This window comes from Lolium perenne, chromosome 2 (genome assembly GCF_019359855.2).
Source record: "Lolium perenne isolate Kyuss_39 chromosome 2, Kyuss_2.0, whole genome shotgun sequence".
Taxonomy (NCBI): domain Eukaryota; kingdom Viridiplantae; phylum Streptophyta; class Magnoliopsida; order Poales; family Poaceae; genus Lolium; species Lolium perenne.
The window spans coordinates 7,350,976-7,370,293 of NC_067245.2; the positions used below are offsets into that span (position 1 = coordinate 7,350,976).

Genomic DNA, 19,318 nt, shown 5'->3' on the forward strand with positions numbered 1-19,318 from the left:
TACGCGAAAGGAATTAGTGGAAAATTCTTGGTATATTTCTTGTTTCCTTGCGAATTTTGTATATGTAGGTCGTTGCTTGCCTATTTTCCATTCAGATGCAAATTTAAGGTAAGTCTTAGCAACAACCTTCTTATCTCTGATGGAAGTTATCTACTTTGTCACGTTTAGGCTCCGCTTCTTGCTGCTATCACTATCAACTCTCTTAAGAGCGGGAAGGTAGTTAATTTTTTTAGATAAATAAAATCTTGAAAATGAAGGCATAGAAAAGGATAACTGAATAAGTGAAAAGGAGATCATGATATGTGGATGCCTACATGAATTTGAGTTTTCTCTCCCATTGCAAGGCACGACGTGTTTTCTACTAAACTTATGGAGAAATAGAATGGTCTGCATAATTACTTTAAAGTCATATTGGTAATACTATGAAATAACCATAGCACAACACGTACAAATCGAGCAACCGTGAGATATTTGGTGTATGATAACTTCACTTGATAACACTTAAGTACCAAACACGAGTTTTTGAAATTCCTTACAACACAATGATAATAGGAAGCACATGGCCAGAAGTTTGGCATGTGTTTGACATCCTTTTTCTCTAGACTAACATTAGTTCATTTTGCCTACGTGATTGGTCGAAGTCGGATGTGATAGCCCTTGGGAAACATCACATCTGTGCTACGGAATACATCTCCGCCTTTGATTTCCTCCCATCTATGAAAACACAAAGAAATTCATATAAATAAGCAGCTTGCATCATTCACTGCTGAATTTTATGTTATCTCTACTAAAAAAAGATAGTAGCATGTTTTGAGATGCAAGAAAAGCTCACATGTACTCAGTCACCAAAACATGGATGAGAAGTGTTACTACAGCCTTGCTATATTCTGCTCCAGGACACACCCTCATGCCTGCTCCGAATGGCATAAAGTTCTTAAGCAGTGTGCTACGTTTTGTCTCATCCTGCAGTTTTAGTTAGTGAATATTAGTGGCAATCTAGCTAAGAAAGATTATTACTAGAAAAAATATATATAAAAATATAAGTATATTGTTATTATCATGGAACAACCTAAAATGGTATGGTTGCATGCTATGCACATAGAGAGTTCCTTGGGTAAAGGTATCGTTCACTTTTCACAAGAGCGACACATTGAAGCTTTTTGAATAGGTTCGGTATGATCATCTGGTATCTGTGACCGACTCCTATATTAGAATGCCCCGAACTACTCTTGGCGTCTTTCTAGAAGTTATACACCTATAAACTAGTCTTGCACCCAAACTGTACTAGTCTTACCTCACCTTTCTCTTGAACCTGTATTTAAGATGTAATTGTTTCTCATGCTGCATTTATTGGAGTTATCACGCTCCTCTATTCCATCCTCTCTAGTACAAGTACATAAGGTACTATGGACTAGTGAAAACAAAATAAAATCCCTAATTACCCTCTGGCTATTTATGGGCTGAAATTGCTTCAGACTGAGACATTTTCGTATTGCTTCATCCTTTAAGGCAGCCCTTAACTTCCTAGTATTTTACCATTTATATTTTTCTTATATCACATCCCCTATATCATGTTGATGCTCCCGGTGATACCCCATCAACTTTAAATGGGACGGTCAAATACTAATCTTCATTAATAAAACACATACATCATTCAATATCGTCCTATGCATGAAACACTTAATTTTCGGTCACTAACCATCCATCTCCATGGGTTAAACTTGAGTGGATCTTCAAACACTTCCGCATTGAGATGTAGTGCCATGGGGTTCACTATGACAATCCATCCAGCCGGAATTGTATAACCTGCAGTATGGAGAACAATTACAACTATGAAAGTTGCTACCGACTATAGTGATTTTTTTAATGAAATAAACTATGGTATAATGGTGTTCAATGGAATGTGCATGGATGTGTACCATTTACTTGTGCGTCCATTAGAGTTGTCCGGAAAACTCCTATGGCGGCATTGCTTATTCGAAAAATCTCATTTGTAACCTTCAGCCAAAGAAAGATACAACCACGTTAGGAAATATATAAATAAATTACTTGACCATCAATCACCATGTCACCCTATAAAAGTACAACAATGTTCACTTAAACCTGAGTAGTAAATCTCAGTGACTTGCACTCTTCCCATGTGAACCTAGAATTCCCATCCGTCCGGTTCTTCAGTATCGCTTGGTTCTCCTCCTATTGAAAGTATATTTTTTCAGGGTTTTAATTGCTTTTGTCACATGTTTTTATAAAATATATTTTAAAATTTAAAAGTGTAAAAGCTTGCACTTGGATATTACTTACGATGTAGTATTACAAACTAGTGGTGTGTACTAGAATACAACAAACCTTGAGAGCACGGACAACTTCAGGGTTATCATGTAGGGACTTGAATGTTATAGCAATGATTGCAGCCAGTGTATAGATGCCAGCGAATAATAATGTGGAAACCATATCAACAGCAAAATTCTCATTTATCAAAGGCTCTTCACAATGTAGTTGTTCCACAATCAGGTCTAGCATGTCACCATGTTTCTTATCAGGTGTTCGCAATCTCTCTGTCAGCGTATCACGGATTGTCTTGCGCACATTTTTCCATGCCTGTATACATGAGAGTATGGGGTTAAACCACAATCAAAGATGAACTGGTTTCACCTTCGGCATGTAGTACATATACTCAAACTTTCAGCGCTTGGACCTATATAGGAAAGGGCACTATAATAATTGTTTTAAAATTGGTACAATGACCAACAAATATCTCTAACCACTGCTTGTTAAAATAGTATAAACTAATGGAAATCCCCAAAATATTATATAAACAAATCATGTTGAATTTAATGATTATATTTTTTTTCCAGTACCAGCTCTCATATATCAGTAGTAAAAGTTTGGCTGTTTTTTACCGGACAAAAAAAGTTTGGAAGTTTTAACTGCATAGAACCTAGGAAATTATATTTTTTTGAAAGAAGGTAATACCTTCATCGATCGGTAAAATGCTGTCCCAGGGAAGTATATTGGGAAGGAGAGCAATCCCTTGGAAAGTGTATCGATGTTCTTTCTCAGTTCCGCCGACTTAGCCGCGTCAAAACTAAGGAACTTCTTAGTCATGAGCTCGAAGAGAATCTTCAAGAAATTTGAAACAAAAGGGATTAGTCATACATTTGGACCAAACATCAAGCCAAATGGAAAAAAATCAAGACGAATGCACTAACATCTGGCGCGCCACCGCGCACGTCAACACTAGGCTTGGTGGCCCACGTTGCAAGGCACTCTCTCACGGCACCCTCCAGCTCAGGAAGAAGCACCTCTTTCAGGTTCTCGAGGCCGAACAGCGTGAAACAAAACCTGCGGATGAACTTCTGGGTTGCACCCCTGAATGCGTCAATGCTCTTGCCGCCGAAGATTTTGCGCACCGCCTCAGGGTACCCGATCTGGAACACGTTGCCCTCCTCCTTAAGGATGAACCGGTTTACCTCTGCATCGCAAGTGAACACCGCAGGCTGACCGAACAAGCTTGTTTTGAAAACAGGACCGTATCTGTTGTGGTGGCAGTTAAAAGAAGTGGATGTCATAATGCAAAACTCAAGTGTGCAAACCAGGATGCATGGTACAAACATATGCATGGAAGTTCACACAACAGTACCTCCTCATCCGTATTTTGAAGTAGTCTGGGATGTCCAAGGAAGAGTTTGCCTTGATGAACTGGAAGGTCTCGCCGATAACAGGGAATCCCATGGAGCCAGGCGGAAGAATCCCATTGCATGTGGGGTTAATCCATTTGTATACCCAGTGTACTAACCATCCTATAAGAAGTGTAACCACTGGAAGAGCAATGTACTGAGATAGAGAAACTTCCATCTGCAGGTGCATCTTACATATTAGCGAGGTCATTAGATGCTCATACATAAGTGTTCTGCTTGTTATATAAGTATATTTCAGACAATCAGAGGAGCAAGAGAAGTGTCTCATAATGACAGACTGCAAACTATTCCTGGTGTGAATCCCGCTGTCATGTATGTTACTATCACTCAGGATAGGGTGTAACCACCGTGAGGAACGACTATTGGCGTCAGGAAGACACAGTCCAAATTCTCAGTCCTAACCAGCGGGTTGGGACACTTTTCGTGCATACCATAGCACTTTAAGTTTTATGAGATAGGATAATAACAAAATAAGTTTCTCTTTTTTTCCATAACACCCAAATATCATCTAAAAGATCCAAATAGAATTATGGAGGATTGTTACCATGTGACTTATCTCCTAGTTTTTTTTAGTTCTACAACTACTTGGCATTTGGGGCTTGATGAACAATTTCTAGCATATCATTTCAAGATCTCAGAAAAAAATATTGGCTCTGTGCATCACGGATGTAGAGAGGTGGAGAGATGATCTGTTCATTGCATATAAACTTCATAAAACCATGGAGACAAAAATGTAGAGCATGACTTATACGGAATCATTTGCCTTCTAATTGTGAAGTGAATACGTGAGGTCCTAACTTATAACAAACTAGTCTCTTGATGGGTATTGCATTGTTTTCTCAGGTGAAGGTGAGGTGCGTGGCCGTTGCACGCCTGGGAGAATCTCACAATTAAGTTGACCAAAATCCCTTGTTAGAGTCGTGCTATCCATGTGGGTAAAAATAAATGAAATGCAAAGCTCACAAGTGTTTATTTCGGCACATATAAACAAAAAAAGGCTCGATGGCGCACAGAGAAAGAATCAGAGAAAATCAACTCACGATGAGCGTTGTGGTGGCAAGTCCTCCCCGGTCGTCGACCCGTCAGAACGGCGATACCTGCCGCTAGAAAAATCGACCTCTCGACTTTGGACGTGTAGAGGCGACGGTTTGTCGTTCGTGGGTTGTCAAACAAGAGAGATAGTGATGGATAGATTGGTTGATCTCATCGATCACAGTTGTGGCCGGCGGCTTTGCGTCATATATATATACAGAGTTTCGGTCTATACAGCAATCAAATCTCAACCAAATAAAAAAAATCTCAACCAAATCAATTTAAATAAATGTAATTAATACGGAATCAATTTGGATCAAAACTGATTCTAGATATCTTATGCAATAAATACCAAATTAATATAAATCAATATATACTCTGGACGCATCTAGCGGGTGGCCGCGTGCCCATTGGTCAAACCGAGCGGGCGGCCTAAAAAGGAAAGGATCTGTCGGGACTGCCCAAAAAGGTAACTGCGTGATCCACCAGCTGGGTGCTGGTTGGCTGTTTCTGGCACGCAGCGTACGAAGCACCAGATCACGAAAAAACCGGCGGGAACCTCTCCCATGTCCGGCCCAATTGCAACAAAACTTGGAGAAGGGGGGTAAACGACCCAGATTTGAGGGACCTGAGACATACCTGGACCAACCCTACGAGCTCCCCCTTTGATGTGGGCATTACTCTTCGGCTAACTAGTATTACGCTACCTCCTACCGTCCAACCAGGGGGCCCATGAAGATCATCCACCGACCAAGGTGGGCTGTTATGTCGGTTCCAAAGGAGGATTCTTGACGAATAAGGCAAGAAGACAAAGAGACAAGGAAAGTTTAGATGTAAAATTCTTTGTAACCTAGTCGAACCCGGACAGGACTCTTGAGACCTGGCCTGCAATATAAGGGCCAGGGGAGGGCCTACCGAGGGACACACAATCATTGCAGCAAAAACCACCGCAAGTCTAGAGCTAGGTCATTAGAAATCTTAGCCTCTCGACGAGTTCATAGTCAGAGCCTTCGGCTACCCCACTGTAACCCGATATTCTCGATAATCAAGATCAGACAAGCAGGAAGTAAGGGTTTTACCTCATCGAGGGCCCCGAACCTGGGTAAATCTCTCTCCCCGTTTGTTTGGTATCCGATGTCTCGTGTCAGCCTGCATGATTCCGTCAACCCTAAGCCCCAAAAGGTTGGCATTGCCGAGGAGTACCCTCGACAATTGGCGCCGTCTGTGGGAAACCTGTTGGCACAAGGCCCGGCATCGGCTGCTTCGTCCATGTCATCCGCAACTTCATCAACATCGCCGGCATTGTCGTCGGCCCCTTCATCACCGAGCTCGGGGAACTCGATTCGATTCGGGTCCTTCGAGTTCACCCCGCAAAACGATTTGTCTCGTCCGACTTTTTCGGATATACAAGGAGGATTGGACATGACGTTTGGGAGCGTCCACTACTGCATCAGCGCTGAAGGCATCCTTTGACTGCCCGATCCGCTCGTTTCCAACTCAGCAAGGACTCCATCCTTGTCAGCGACAGGATCAACCGCGTCGACTCCGGTCCCGGTCGATCTATCGACTGAATTACCTACATCGACAAACTCTTCACCGCCATCGACCCCCCGATCAGTATCATCTATGTATGTTCGATCCGATGATTCTATGTCATCCGATATGACTTCATATTATTGCTTAAATTGCGATACCAGGCACAGATTGGGCTCAAACAACGTCTGCAGCGCCAATTATTCTTCGTGTGAGGAAAGTATCGACAGCGCTGCCAGGACAGCACTTGGAGGGTGATACGTCTCCGACGTATCGATAATTTCTTGTGTTCCATGCCACATTATTGATGTTATCTACATGTTTTATGCACACTTTATGTCATATTCGTGCATTTTCTGGAACTAACCTATTAACAAGATGCCGAAGTGCCAGTTCCTGTTTTCTGCTATTTTTGGTTTCAGAAATCCTAGTAACGAAATATTCTCGGAATCGGACGAAATCAACGCCCAAGTTCCTATTTTCACCGGAAGCATCCAGAACACCCGGGAAGGACCAGAGGGGGGGCACTGGGCCCCCAGACCATAGGCCGGCGCGGCCCAGGCCCTGGCCGCGCCGCCATATGGTGTGGGCACCCCTTCAGCCCTCCTACGCCGCCTCTTCGCCTATATAAAGCCCCTGGATCGAAAACCCTGATACGTTCGACGAAAACCACAGAAACCTTCCAGAGCCGCCGCCATCGCGACGCCAAGATCTGGGGGACAGGAGTCTCTGTTCCGGCACGCTGCCGGAGCGGGGAAGTGCCCCCGGAAGGCTTCTCCATCGACACCGCTGCCATCTCCACCGCCATCTTCATCACCGCTGCTGCTCCCATGAGGAGGGAGTAGTTCTCCATCGAGGCTCGGGGCTGTACCGGTAGCTATGTGGTTCATCTCTCCCATGTACCTCAATACAATAATCTCATGAGCTGCTTTACATGATTGAGATTCATATGAGTTTGTATCACAATTTATCTATGTGCTACTCTAGCAATGTTATTAAAGTAGTTTTATTCCTCCTGCACGTGTGTAAAGGTGACAGTGTGTGCACCGTGTTAGTACTTGGTTTATGCTATGATCATGATCTCTTGTAGATTGCGAAGTTAACTATTGCTATGATAATATTGATGTGATCTATTCCTCCTACATATGCATGAAGGTGACAGTGTGCATGCTATGTTAGTACTTGGTTTAGTCTGTTGATCTATCTTACACTATAAGGTTACTTAAATATGAACAAATTGTGGAGCTTGTTAACTCCGGCATTGAGGGTTCGTGTAATCCTACGCAATGCGTTCATCATCCAACAAGAGTGTAGAGTATGCATTTATCTGTTCTGTTATGTGATCAATGTTGAGAGTGTCCACTAGTGAAAGTGTAATCACTAGGCCTTGTTCCTACATACTGCTATCGCTGCTTGTTTACTGGTTTACTGCGTTACTACTGCTGCAATACTACCACCATCAACTACACGCCAGCAAGCTATTTTCTGGCACCGTTGTTACTGCTCATATATATTCATACCACCTGTATTTCACTATCTCTTCGCCGAACTAGTGCACCTATTAGGTGTGTTGGGGACACAAGAGACTTCTTGCTTTGTGGTTGCAGGGTTGCATGAGAGGGATATCTTTGACCTCTTCCTCCCTGAGTTCGATAAACCTTGGGTGATCCACTTAAGGGAAAACTTGCTGCTGTTCTACAAACCTCTGCTCTTGGAGGCCCAACACTGTCTACAGGAAAAGGAGGGGGAAGTAGACATCAAGCTATTTTAATGCGCCGTTTGCGGGGAGGAAAGGTAAAAGGTACTCACACTCCGGACCTCGGCTACCAAGCTATTTTCCGGCGCTGTAAGTACTCAAAGCTATTTCCTTTAGATCCTGCAATTGCAACTTTTTGTTTCTTGTTTACACTAGTAAGGCATAATGGACAACAATGAGCTTTTTACTCTATTTCCTGATTTAAGACATGGATGGTTTGATCCGAAAATTAAAAAACCCATGGAACATGTTAGTATGAACACTTTGAATACCATTGTTGCTAATAATATAGAAAGTTCTAAGCTTGGGGAAGCTGGTTTTCATGATCTTTTTAGTCCCCCAAGCATTGAGGAGAAAATTTTCTTTGATGATACTTTGCCTCCCATATATGATGATTATAATGATAGTGGTCTTTTGGTGCCACCTACTATGGAGAGTGAATTTGATTATGATTACAATATGCCTCCTATATTTGATGATAGCTACTTTGTTGAATTTGCTCCCACCACAACAACTAATAAAATTGATTATGCTTATGTGGAGAGTAATAATTTTATGCATGAGACTCATGATAAGAATGCTTTGTGTGATAGTTACATTGTTGAGTTTGCTCATGATGCTACTGAAAGTTATTATGAGAGAGGAAAATATGGTTGTAGAAATTTTCATGTTACTAAAATACCTCTCTATGTGCTGAAATTTTTGAAGCTATGCTTGTTTTATCTTCCTATGCTTGTTACTTTGCTCTTCATGAACTTATTTATTTACAAGATTCCTATGCATAGGAAGCATGTTAGACTTAAATGTGTTTTGAATTTGCCTCTTGATGCTCTCTTTTGCTTCAACTACTATTTCTTGCGAGTGCATCATTAAAACCGCTGAGCCCATCTTAATGGCTATAAAGAAAGAACTTCTTGGGAGATAACCCATGTGTTATTTTGCTACAGTACCTTGTTTTATATTTGTGTCTTGGAAGTTGTTTACTACTGTAGCAACCTCTCCTTATCTTAGTTTAGTGTTTTGTTGTGCCAAGTAAAGCCGTTGATAGAAAAGTAAGTACTAGATTTGGATTACTGCGCAGTTCCAGATTTCTTTGCTGTCACGAATCTGGGTCTACCTCCCTGTAGGTAGCTCAGAAAATTAAGCCAATTTACGTGCATGATCCTCAGATATGTACGCAACTTTCATTCAATTTGAGCATTTTCATTTGAGCAAGTCTGGTGCCATTTTAAAATTCGTCAATACGAACTGTTCTGTTTTGACAGATTCTGCCTTTTATTTCGCATTGCCTCTTTTGCTATGTTGGATGAATTTCTTTGATCCACTAATATCCAGTAGCATTATGCAATGTCCAGAAGTGTTAAGAATGATTGTGTCACCTCTGAATATGTTAATTTTTATTGTGCACTAACCCTCTAATGAGTTGTTTCGAGTTTGGTGTGGAGGAAGTTTTCAAGGATCAAGAGAGGAGTATGATGCAACATGATCAAGGAGAGTGAAAGCTCTAAGCTTGGGGATGCCCCGGTGGTTCACCCCTGCATATATCAAGAAGACTCAAGCGTCTAAGCTTGGGGATGCCCAAGGCATCCCCTTCTTCATCGACAAAATTATCAGGTTCCTTCTCTTGAAACTATATTTTTATTCGGTCACATCTTATGTGCTTTGCTTGGAGCGTCTGTATGCTTTTATTTTTGTTTTTGTTTGAATAAATGCTTGTGTGGGAGAGAGACACGCTCCGCTGGTTCATATGAACACATGTGTTCTTAGCTTTTAATATTCATGGCGAAGTTTCTTCTTCGTTAAATTGTTATATGGTTGGAATTGGAAAATGATACATGTAGTAATTGCTATAAATGTCTTGGGTAATGTGATACTTGGCAATTGTTGTGCTCATGTGTAAGCTCTTGCATCATATACTTTGCACCCATTAATGAAGAAATACATAGAGCATGCTAAAATTTGGTTTGCATATTTGGTTTCTCTAAGGTCTAGATAATTTCTAGTATTGAGTTTGAACAACAAGGAAGACGGTGTAGAGTCTTATAATGTTTTCAATATGTCTTTTATGTGAGTTTTGCTGCACCGGTTCATCCTTGTGTTTGTTTCAAATAAGCCTTGCTAGCCTAAACCTTGTATCGAGAGGGAATACTTCTCATGCATCCAAATACTTGAGCCAACCACTATGCCATTTGTGTCCACCATACCTACCTACTACATGGTATTTCCTGCCATTCCAAAGTAAATTGCTTGAGTGCTACCTTTAAACAATTCAAAATTTATCACCTCTGATTTGTGTCAATGTTTTATAGCTCATGAGGAAGTATGTGGTGTTTATCTTTCAATCTTGTTGGGCAACTTTCACCAATGGACTAGTGGCTTCATCCGCTTATCCAATAATTTTGCAAAAAGAGCTGGCAATGGGATTCCCAGTCCCAAATTAATTAACAAAAAATAGACACTCCTCCATGGTATGTGATTGTTGGACGGCACCCGAAGGATTCGGTTAGCCATGGCTTGTGTAAGCAAAGGTGGGGACGAGTGTCATCATAATAAAACTAAAATAAAAAGGCACTCCTTCATGGTATGAGATTGTTGGCAGGCACCCGAGGATTCGGTTAGCCATGGTTTGTGAAAGAAAGGTTGGAAGGAGTGCCACCCAAAAATAAAATAAAATGGGAGCCGCTCTTTGAAGGTTTGTCTGGCAAGGGGGTTAGAGTACCCGCTACCATTCGTTGACAACAACATACACCTCTCAAAACTTTATTTTTATGCTCTCTTTATGTTTTCAAAATAAAAGCTCTAGCACAAATATAGCAATCGATGCTTTCCTCTTTGAAGGACCATTCTTTTACTTTTATGTTGAGTCAGTTCACCTATTTCTCTCCACCTCAAGAAGCAAACACTTGTGTGAACTGTGCATTGATTCCTACATATTTGCTTATTGCACTTGTTATATTACTCTATGTTGACAATATCCATGAGATATACATGTTACAAGTTGAAAGCAACCGCTGAAACTTAATCTTCTTTTGTGTTGCTTCAATGCCTTTACTTTGAATTATTGCTTTATGAGTTAACTCTTATGCAAGACTTATTGATGCTTGTCTTGAAGTGCTATTCATGAAAAGTCTTTGCTATATGATTCACTTGTTTACTCATGTCATATACATTGTTTTGATCGCTGCATTCACTACATATGCTTTACAAATAGTATGATCAAGGTTATGATGGCATGTCACTCCAGAAATTATCTGTGTTATCGTTTTACCTGCTCGGGACGAGCAGAACTAAGCTTGGGGATGCTGATACGTCTCCGACGTATCGATAATTTCTTGTGTTCCATGCCACATTATTGATGTTATCTACATGTTTTATGCACACTTTATGTCATATTCGTGCATTTTCTGGAACTAACCTATTAACAAGATGCCGAAGTGCAGTTCTGTTTTCTGCTGTTTTTGGTTTCAGAAATCCTAGTAACGAAATATTCTCGGAATCGGACGAAATCAACGCCCAAGTTCCTATTTTCACCGGAAGCATCCAGAACACCCGGGAAGGACCAGAGGGGGGGCACTGGGCCCCCAGACCATAGGCCGGCGCGTCCCAGGCCCTGGCCGCGCCGCCATATGGTGTGGGCACCCCTTCAGCCCTCCTGCGCCGCCTCTTCGCCTATATAAAGCCCCTGGATCGAAAACCCTGATACGTTCGACGAAAACCACAGAAACCTTCCAGAGCCGCCACCATCGCGACGCCAAGATCTGGGGGACAGGAGTCTCTGTTCCGGCACGCTGCCGGAGCGGGGAAGTGCCCCCGGAAGGCTTCTCCATCGACACCGCTGCCATCTCCACCGCCATCTTCATCACCGCTGCTGCTCCCATGAGGAGGGAGTAGTTCTCCATCGAGGCTCGGGGCTGTACCGGTAGCTATGTGGTTCATCTCTCCCATGTACCTCAATACAATAATCTCATGAGCTGCTTTACATGATTGAGATTCATATGAGTTTGTATCACAATTTATCTATGTGCTACTCTAGCAATGTTATTAAAGTAGTTTTATTCCTCCTGCACGTGTGTAAAGGTGACAGTGTGTGCACCGTGTTAGTACTTGGTTTATGCTATGATCATGATCTCTTGTAGATTGCGAAGTTAACTATTGCTATGATAATATTGATGTGATCTATTCCTCCTACATATGCATGAAGGTGACAGTGTGCATGCTATGTTAGTACTTGGTTTAGTCTGTTGATCTATCTTACACTATAAGGTTACTTAAATATGAACAAATTGTGGAGCTTGTTAACTCCGGCATTGAGGGTTCGTGTAATCCTACGCAATGCGTTCATCATCCAACAAGAGTGTAGAGTATGCATTTATACGTTGCATTATGTGATCAATGTTGAGAGTGTCCACTAGTGAAAGTGTAATCCCTAGGCCTTGTTCCTATATCTGCTATCGCTGCTTGTTTCTTGTTTCTTTGCGTTACTACTGCTGCAATACTACCACCATCAACTACACGCCAGCAAGCTATTTTTACGGCACCGTTATTCTGCTCATATATATTCATACCACCTGTATTTCACTATCTCTTCGCCGAACTAGTGCACCTATTAGGTGTGTTGGGGACACAAGAGACTTCTTGCTTTGTGGTTGCAGGGTTGCATGAGAGGGATATCTTTGACCTCTTCCTCCCTGAGTTCGATAAACCTTGGGTGATCCACTTAAGGGAAAACTTGCTGCTGTTCTACAAACCTCTGCTCTTGGAGGCCCAACACTGTCTACAGGAAAAGGAGGGGGAAGTAGACATCAGAGGGTGGCGCATCATCAGATCTACGCTATCCTCAATTCGGCTGACGGAGGAGAGGAAGGAGAGCGCACACCACATGCTAGTAGGCGCCGTAACGCCGAAAACAACGCCAGCAACAACGACAGTGACTATACTATCGCAGAAGAAGAGTGGGAAGCAGCTCGAGCTGCCATAATCAACAATATTGGGCTCCCTTCTGGAACGTCGGTAGGGACTCTTAACGCATATCGTTCTATCTTGGAGAGGAATCGAGTGCGGCTATCAAACGAACAAGCAAATCTCGATCGACGTCGCATCGTGGCTGATCAATCTAGTGAACGCCGGAGAGCCTCACAGGCAGGTGCGTCTCGGAGCAACCAAGGTTCAGGAAGACATCGACCAAGGATGCCTCGACTCTCGGGAGATGATGCAAGGGAGATAACTTCGTACTTGTCCAAATCCTTTATGACTATGGACACCGCAGGCATGTTGAGACCAAAAACCGTTGAGGGAGCTACCGCCAACCTCGCGGCCTATCTAATCAATCATCAGCCAGCACCCGAAGGGCCCATGGCGCAAGCTCATCGGGGTGCTCTGGAAAGCCTTGCGATTCTCGGAGATAAACTCGTCCCTCGAAAGGTGAAGTCTACACATCAGGCAGTGGCTCCAGGCATCGTTCGAGAGACGCTCGAGATGATATCACTCAAAGCAGGATTGATAAAGCTCGTCGACGACGAGCCGCAAGGGAAGAGTACGACAGCGACGACTCCGAAGAAACTCAGGATTACGACGGCGAACTGCGAGGAGCCAGTTGTTTGAGCTCTAAGATTCGGGAGACAATGCCACCTAAAAGGTTTAAGCCTAATCCCACTGATACTGCTAAATATGACGGGCAGCAGGAGCCGAGATCTTGGATAGATGATTACTTACAAACTGTGATCTTGCACAAAGGAAATCAAATAGCAGTAATGCAGTGTTTACAGCTTTACCTAAAGGATTCGACACGAGCATGGTTGAGAGGTTTGCCAAAGGGTTCGATTAGATCATGGGAGGATATGATTGATGCTTTCGTCAAAAACTTCCAGGCAACATACAATAGGTCGGTTGAAATCGAGGAGTTACGTCATTGCCAGCAGAAGCCAAAAGAGTCGGTGCGCACGGTGATGGAGGTGGACGTGGAGGCATGCAGAGATACAAGAAACGTACCCAAGGACTGAGTGAATGCAGAGATGTAAAATACACAAGGAAATATGTCGGCTAGTTCATACACATAGTTCGATATATATTGAAAGACACATAGTTCATACACATAGTTCGATATATATTGAAGACGATTTATAGAAAGACACATAGTTCATACACATAGTTCTTTAAATGTTGAGACGATCAACATGGCTATTGTAGCCAAGTAGCTCCCAATAACTCCTAGCCATCTCGAAGCCCAGACGAGCGTCCAGAGCGGCATAGCGCACTTGCTCGTAGCTCAATGGAACATTGGCCCACCCAAATATCAGTTCATCTTCTTTTTCTTGCGCGGCGTCCTTCTTCTTGTACTTCTTCCTCTTCTTCTTCTTCTCAAGATTTGCCCCAATGATAGAATTCGCCAGATCATATAGACTCGGAATGGGATTATTTGTCGGATTCAGTAGTATCTTCTGGAGGTCGAACACAGAAGTAATATGAATACCGTACGGATTCAGCATCTCCAGATCCTTGCCGATAGCCACGCTGCAGAATCTGATGGTCTCGTCCTGCAAGAACTCCTTAAGAACTTGTGGCACTTCATGAGCCTGACAAATCTGGAATACCAAATTCTCGGACGCCACCGAGAGTTGAAGGATGGCGGCTCGCTGATCACCCTCGCGAGGGTTGGTGAACTCGCAGTCCAAGCCGCCGCACTTGATTGGTGCATTGTCGAGACCCTCTTCACTGTGTGGATCCATTTCTCCACCCTTCTTGCACGGAGAGCTACCGTGACCTTGAAAGACATCCCTTCGGCCATGAGGTGGTATACCCGAGTTCGAGGAGGCGGGTCGCGTGCGAGGTGCTCCATTGAGTCTGAAACATCGACGAAGAGGAGAGCTTTTTGGTAGAGGAGATGAGATGGAGAGGAATGTGTGTGGAAATGGTGGAGAAGATGTGAGGCATAGAAAGGAAGAAAGATGAAGATGAACGTGCCATCCACCGGGTGATCAATTCCCGTGCCTAGCCGCCGACGCCGGCGGCTCAGACTCCCGTGGCCGCGCGGCGTCTGACGCTCGATTTCGACGCCAGTAATGGCGATGCTGCGATCGGCTTCCGTGGGAACGAACCGTTTGACTTTAAGTCCCGGCTCGTGTCACCAACCGAGAGTAAAGGGGGTACCGCAGGCGCAGCGGGCCGCAAAACCCTTTAGTCCCGGTTTGGGATACAAACTGGGATAAATGGGTCCTAACGAACCGGGACCTATGGGTGCCATACGGTTGGGTGGATTCGGGGCGACGTGGCCCGGCCTTTGGTCCCGGCCCAGGACACGGCCGGGACCAAAGGGACCTTACGAAAGACCTATTTTCTACTAGTGAGATGTATTTATACAATATATAAATATGGGCCGGTCTAATGCATGGTACAAATATAATTAATTATGAACCCACAAAAGAAAAGACTGTGTCCATATGCTTGAAAGTTAGTACACAAAAATGGTTGACTACATTTTTTCACATACAAACTCATTTTCATACCCATCTTGCCCAAACTAAAATGTGTTGTATTGTTTAAATACTTTTTCAACAAAGAGAATATATTAATATCAGAGATACCAATTACACCCAACCTCTGCAACAACGCACTGCCCTATCAGCATTACGGATGCACACAACCAAAAAAAGAAAGAAGAATTACAGAAAAAGAAAAGTCCCACCACAGTGGTTTAATCCTCGAAACAACAACACTAACACCACCAAGACAGCACCATAAGTCCAACTTCTTCAAAAGCGGCGCCTCCAAGAAGGAAACAGTAAGAAGGTTCTCGCTCTCAAAACAATGCCTTCAACAAGGCCATTGCCAACCACAACAAATAGGGAGAGAGATTTACCCAGGTTCGGGGCCCTCCATGAGATAAAACTCTTACTTCCTGCTTGTCTGATCTTGATTATTGAAACTATCGGGTTACAATGGGGTAGCCAAAGGCTAAAACTAAGATCTCGTCGAGTAGCTAAGATTTCTTATGACCTAGCTCTAGACTTGCGGTGATTCTGGCTATGTTGATTGTGTGTCCCTCGGTAGACCCTCTCCTGGCCCTTATATTGTGAGCCAGGTCTCGAGAGTTCTGTCCGGGTTCGACTAGGTTACAAAGAGTTCTACATCTAAACTTTCCTTGTTCTTCGTCTTCTTTCCTTGTTCATCAATTATATTTCTTCGGAACCGACGTAGCGGCCTACCTTGGTTGGTGGATGATCTTCATGGGCCCCTGGTTGGGCCGTAAGAGGTAACATAATATGGGTTACCCGAAGGGTAATGCCCACATCAGTAGCCCCCGAGTGACTGGTCGAAATGAAGCTTCGGGCAGGGAATAAAAATTGTCTTTTGTCGAACATCCGTAATCATCGGAAAACCTTGATCTCTTGAATAAACTTCATTTTCATCGGGTGCACGTCCAGTGCTCCATGTAGGAGTAGCCCCTGAGTCTAGGCATGGATGCTTGCAACCGTGTGTAGACTCAAGTTGTACTACTCGAATGTTTTTAGCTGTCGATGCCTTTACAAGTCATCACAATCATCCGATATTTTTTGTATATCGAGTCTTCAATATCTTTGAGCAAAGTAATGCCGACTGATGATGCGTAAGGGATTTGAGTAACACGCCCAGTTTTACTCGATGGATCGATACTGGTTAACTGCCGATGGCAAAACAACGTTACTCTACTTCAGAATCAAGTCTCCGGGCATGATTCTGGGTCTTCTGAAACCTTCGAGTCCATAATTTTTATCGGGTGCGCGTCCAGCGCTCCCGATGGGAGTAGCCCCCCGAGTCTAGGCACGGATGCTTGCAACCGTGTGTAGACTCAAGTCTTACTACTCGAATGGTATAAACTTCTTCGGATGCTTCACGAGGATCCGATACTTTTGATGACATCACCAATGACGTGGTCACTACGGCAGTTCGATTGACAGGACGTGACCTAACGGGCCCACCCTACTTCTGCGTGGTCAGTTAGGAAATGACTTGTCCTTGCGCTTTGACCGAGGCACCTCCTCGATTTCCGCGCGTGATGGAGAAAATGTCCTATGTTATGATGGATGCAAGGACACGTGGTGACCTAATCATAGGTCTCTTTTGGTAACTTCCCTTTTATAAAGGAGAAGGAAGAAATTTACTTCCTTCGTTCCTCCCTTTCACAGCCTTTCTTCTTCATGTTTTATTCTTCCTCATAGTTACTGTGCCGCCGCCACTCTTCAATCTTCTTTCGCCTCCTAAACACTCCCGGAGATGGTGAAGAAGAAGAACACCACTGTTTCCGCTGGCGCCACATCCAGCGGCGTCACTGCCAAGGTTACATCTGGTGCGCCAAAAAGGGGCGCATCGGAAATTTCCGCTGCGGCGCCCGCGCCAGAGGTTTCTACCGCGGCGCCTGCACCCGGCGACTGGCATGCCTCAACAACGACCATGCGCGATGAGAAGAAAGCTCGCAGCCTTGGTTTAATTTCCGCTGACAAGGGGAACGTCATTCTTCCAGGTTTGGCCTCGCGCCCCAATCCTCCTGCCGGTTTTACTGTGATGTTCATATCGTTCTTGTACCGTGGTTTATCTCTGCCTGCCCACGAGTTTCTCTGGCGTCTTCTTCACGTGTATGCAATCCAATTATGGCAATTGACTCCCAATTCCACCCAACATCTTGCTATTTTTATCACCCTCTGTGAGGCTTTTCTGGGCATTGAACCTCAGTGGGTTTGTGGAAAAAGATCTTCTTTGTCAAACGCTACAACAGTAGCAGTGGTTCCTTTGTCACCGGTGGAGTTGGATTCGTTGTCCGCAAGGAGGCGAATTACTTCAATTTCCCAATGAGAGAGTCAGTTCAAGGATGGAGGCTGAAGTGGTTCTATCTCAAAGACTCATCGGCAGCCAAAATGCGCCTATCGAAGTTTGTTGATGTTCCTGAAGTTGTGCCGAAGAAATCTTGGAAGAACATATTGACACCCGAAGAAAAGCCTGTAGTCGATAGATTGTTTGATAGAATTCTTCGGATCAAAGAGTCTGACGACCAAACTATGATGGGTACTGAAATAGCGGTAGTTTTCATGAAACGCCGTATCCAACCAGTTATGTCCAGAGCTCACCCGATGTGGTTATATTCGGGTCCTATGGACGAAACTAGCGTCAATGTTGCAGAGTTGTCTGAGAAGGAACTACTGGATGAAGTCAGACGCTTGACTCATTTTAGCCAAGAAGACTCAATTCCACTTATTGCTCTTCACAAACCTTTTGATTCTTATCATCAACCAAATGAGGTAATTCCCTTATTTTGTTTATAATATTATTTGCATCTGATATACGCCTTTCTCCCTTTGTTAAATCTTTATTCAAAATGATAGGTCCTGTTAACTACCGAATGTTTCCCGAATGTATCGGAGGGCAACCATGAAGAGGGTGATTCTACTGCCCCTTCAGAATCATGTGCTGAAGTACATGAAATGTTTGAAGATGAAGACAATGATCCTGCCAATCCTGGGGCTCTTACTATAGATCATAGATCCTTTGCTGACGAATTAAGCGATACATCGGAGTTGAATCATGATAATGATGCTGATCATGCTTTCCTTTGTTGATGCAGCTTTGAAGAAGGCCACCGCTCAACCACCGAAGAGATCTTCTGGCGGCTTCGCAGATGAGGATGACCTGCTGAATTGTAAGTTTCTTCTCTTACTCCAGAAATTCCTCTGTGTTTAATTGCTAACTCTGATTGATGTATATTTCTTCAGTGATGAAAGCTTTATAGAGCCTCCTTCGAAGAAGGTGAAGGAGAGCCCTAGCAGGCCAACTCCCGCAGCTTCTGAAGCTTCTACTCGAGCTGCAGCTACGACTACTCAACCTTCGACAGCTTCCTCTCTTCCTAAAGGGAAGGAAAATCCTTCGCCATCTGCTGCCACGGTTCCTCCTTCTTCTGGCGAAAAACCTATAAGTATATCATCTTCCTTGATGATAATTTTACTTCTACTAGCCCCCGAGTCTACACTCGACTGTTGGTAGTCAAGTGTGGACTTCAAAAGGGTATACTGTTATTTAATAAATGCTAATTCTTTGTCTTTTTCTGTTTTTTATAGGACATTCAAGCAGTCATCTCTTCTTTGAAGGGTTTTGCCTCCCAATTCTCCTCGCTTGAGGCTGACAAGATTCGACTTCAGGAGGAGGTTGAATCAACTTCTTCAAAGCTTGATAACGCAGTAAAATTGGCTGCTGCTGCCCGCCAGAATGCAGATTCCTTGAAAAAGGAACTTGACCAGCTGAAGGAGGAAGAAAAGGAAAAGGCTAAATCCGAAGC

The 19,318-nt window shown here is 43.6% G+C and overlaps 2 protein-coding genes across 2 annotated transcripts; both read right to left on the reverse strand.

Annotated features, from left to right (window-relative positions):
* Positions 1–466: 466 nt before the first annotated feature.
* LOC127329694 (cytochrome P450 87A3-like) lies at positions 467–3,855 on the reverse strand. Its single transcript, XM_051356165.1, has 9 exons — positions 3,641–3,855; positions 3,210–3,534; positions 2,974–3,120; positions 2,347–2,598; positions 2,104–2,193; positions 1,920–1,998; positions 1,700–1,806; positions 833–963; positions 467–714 (listed from the first exon to the last, which is right to left on the reverse strand). Exons 1-9 carry the CDS (start codon positions 3,853–3,855, stop codon positions 624–626), a joined length of 1,437 nt encoding a protein of 478 aa, XP_051212125.1. The 3' UTR covers positions 467–623.
* Positions 3,856–14,171: 10,316 nt separating this feature from the next.
* LOC127328182 (uncharacterized) lies at positions 14,172–14,744 on the reverse strand. The gene has a single exon (XM_051354804.1). It carries the CDS (start codon positions 14,742–14,744, stop codon positions 14,172–14,174), a length of 573 nt encoding a protein of 190 aa, XP_051210764.1.
* Positions 14,745–19,318: the final 4,574 nt, after the last annotated feature.

Coding starts and splice junctions, on each gene's coding strand:
- LOC127329694 (XM_051356165.1), bottom strand. CDS start 3,855: ATGGAAGTTTCTCTATCTCAGTACATTGCTCTTCCAGTGGTTACACTT. Junction 3,535..3,640: donor TTCAAAATACGGATGAGGAG/GTACTGTTGTGT, acceptor CCACCACAACAG/ATACGGTCCTGTTTTCAAAA. Junction 715..832: donor GTTTTGGTGACTGAGTACAT/GTGAGCTTTTCT, acceptor GTGTTTTCATAG/ATGGGAGGAAATCAAAGGCG.
- LOC127328182 (XM_051354804.1), bottom strand. CDS start 14,744: ATGGATCCACACAGTGAAGAGGGTCTCGACAATGCACCAATCAAGTGC.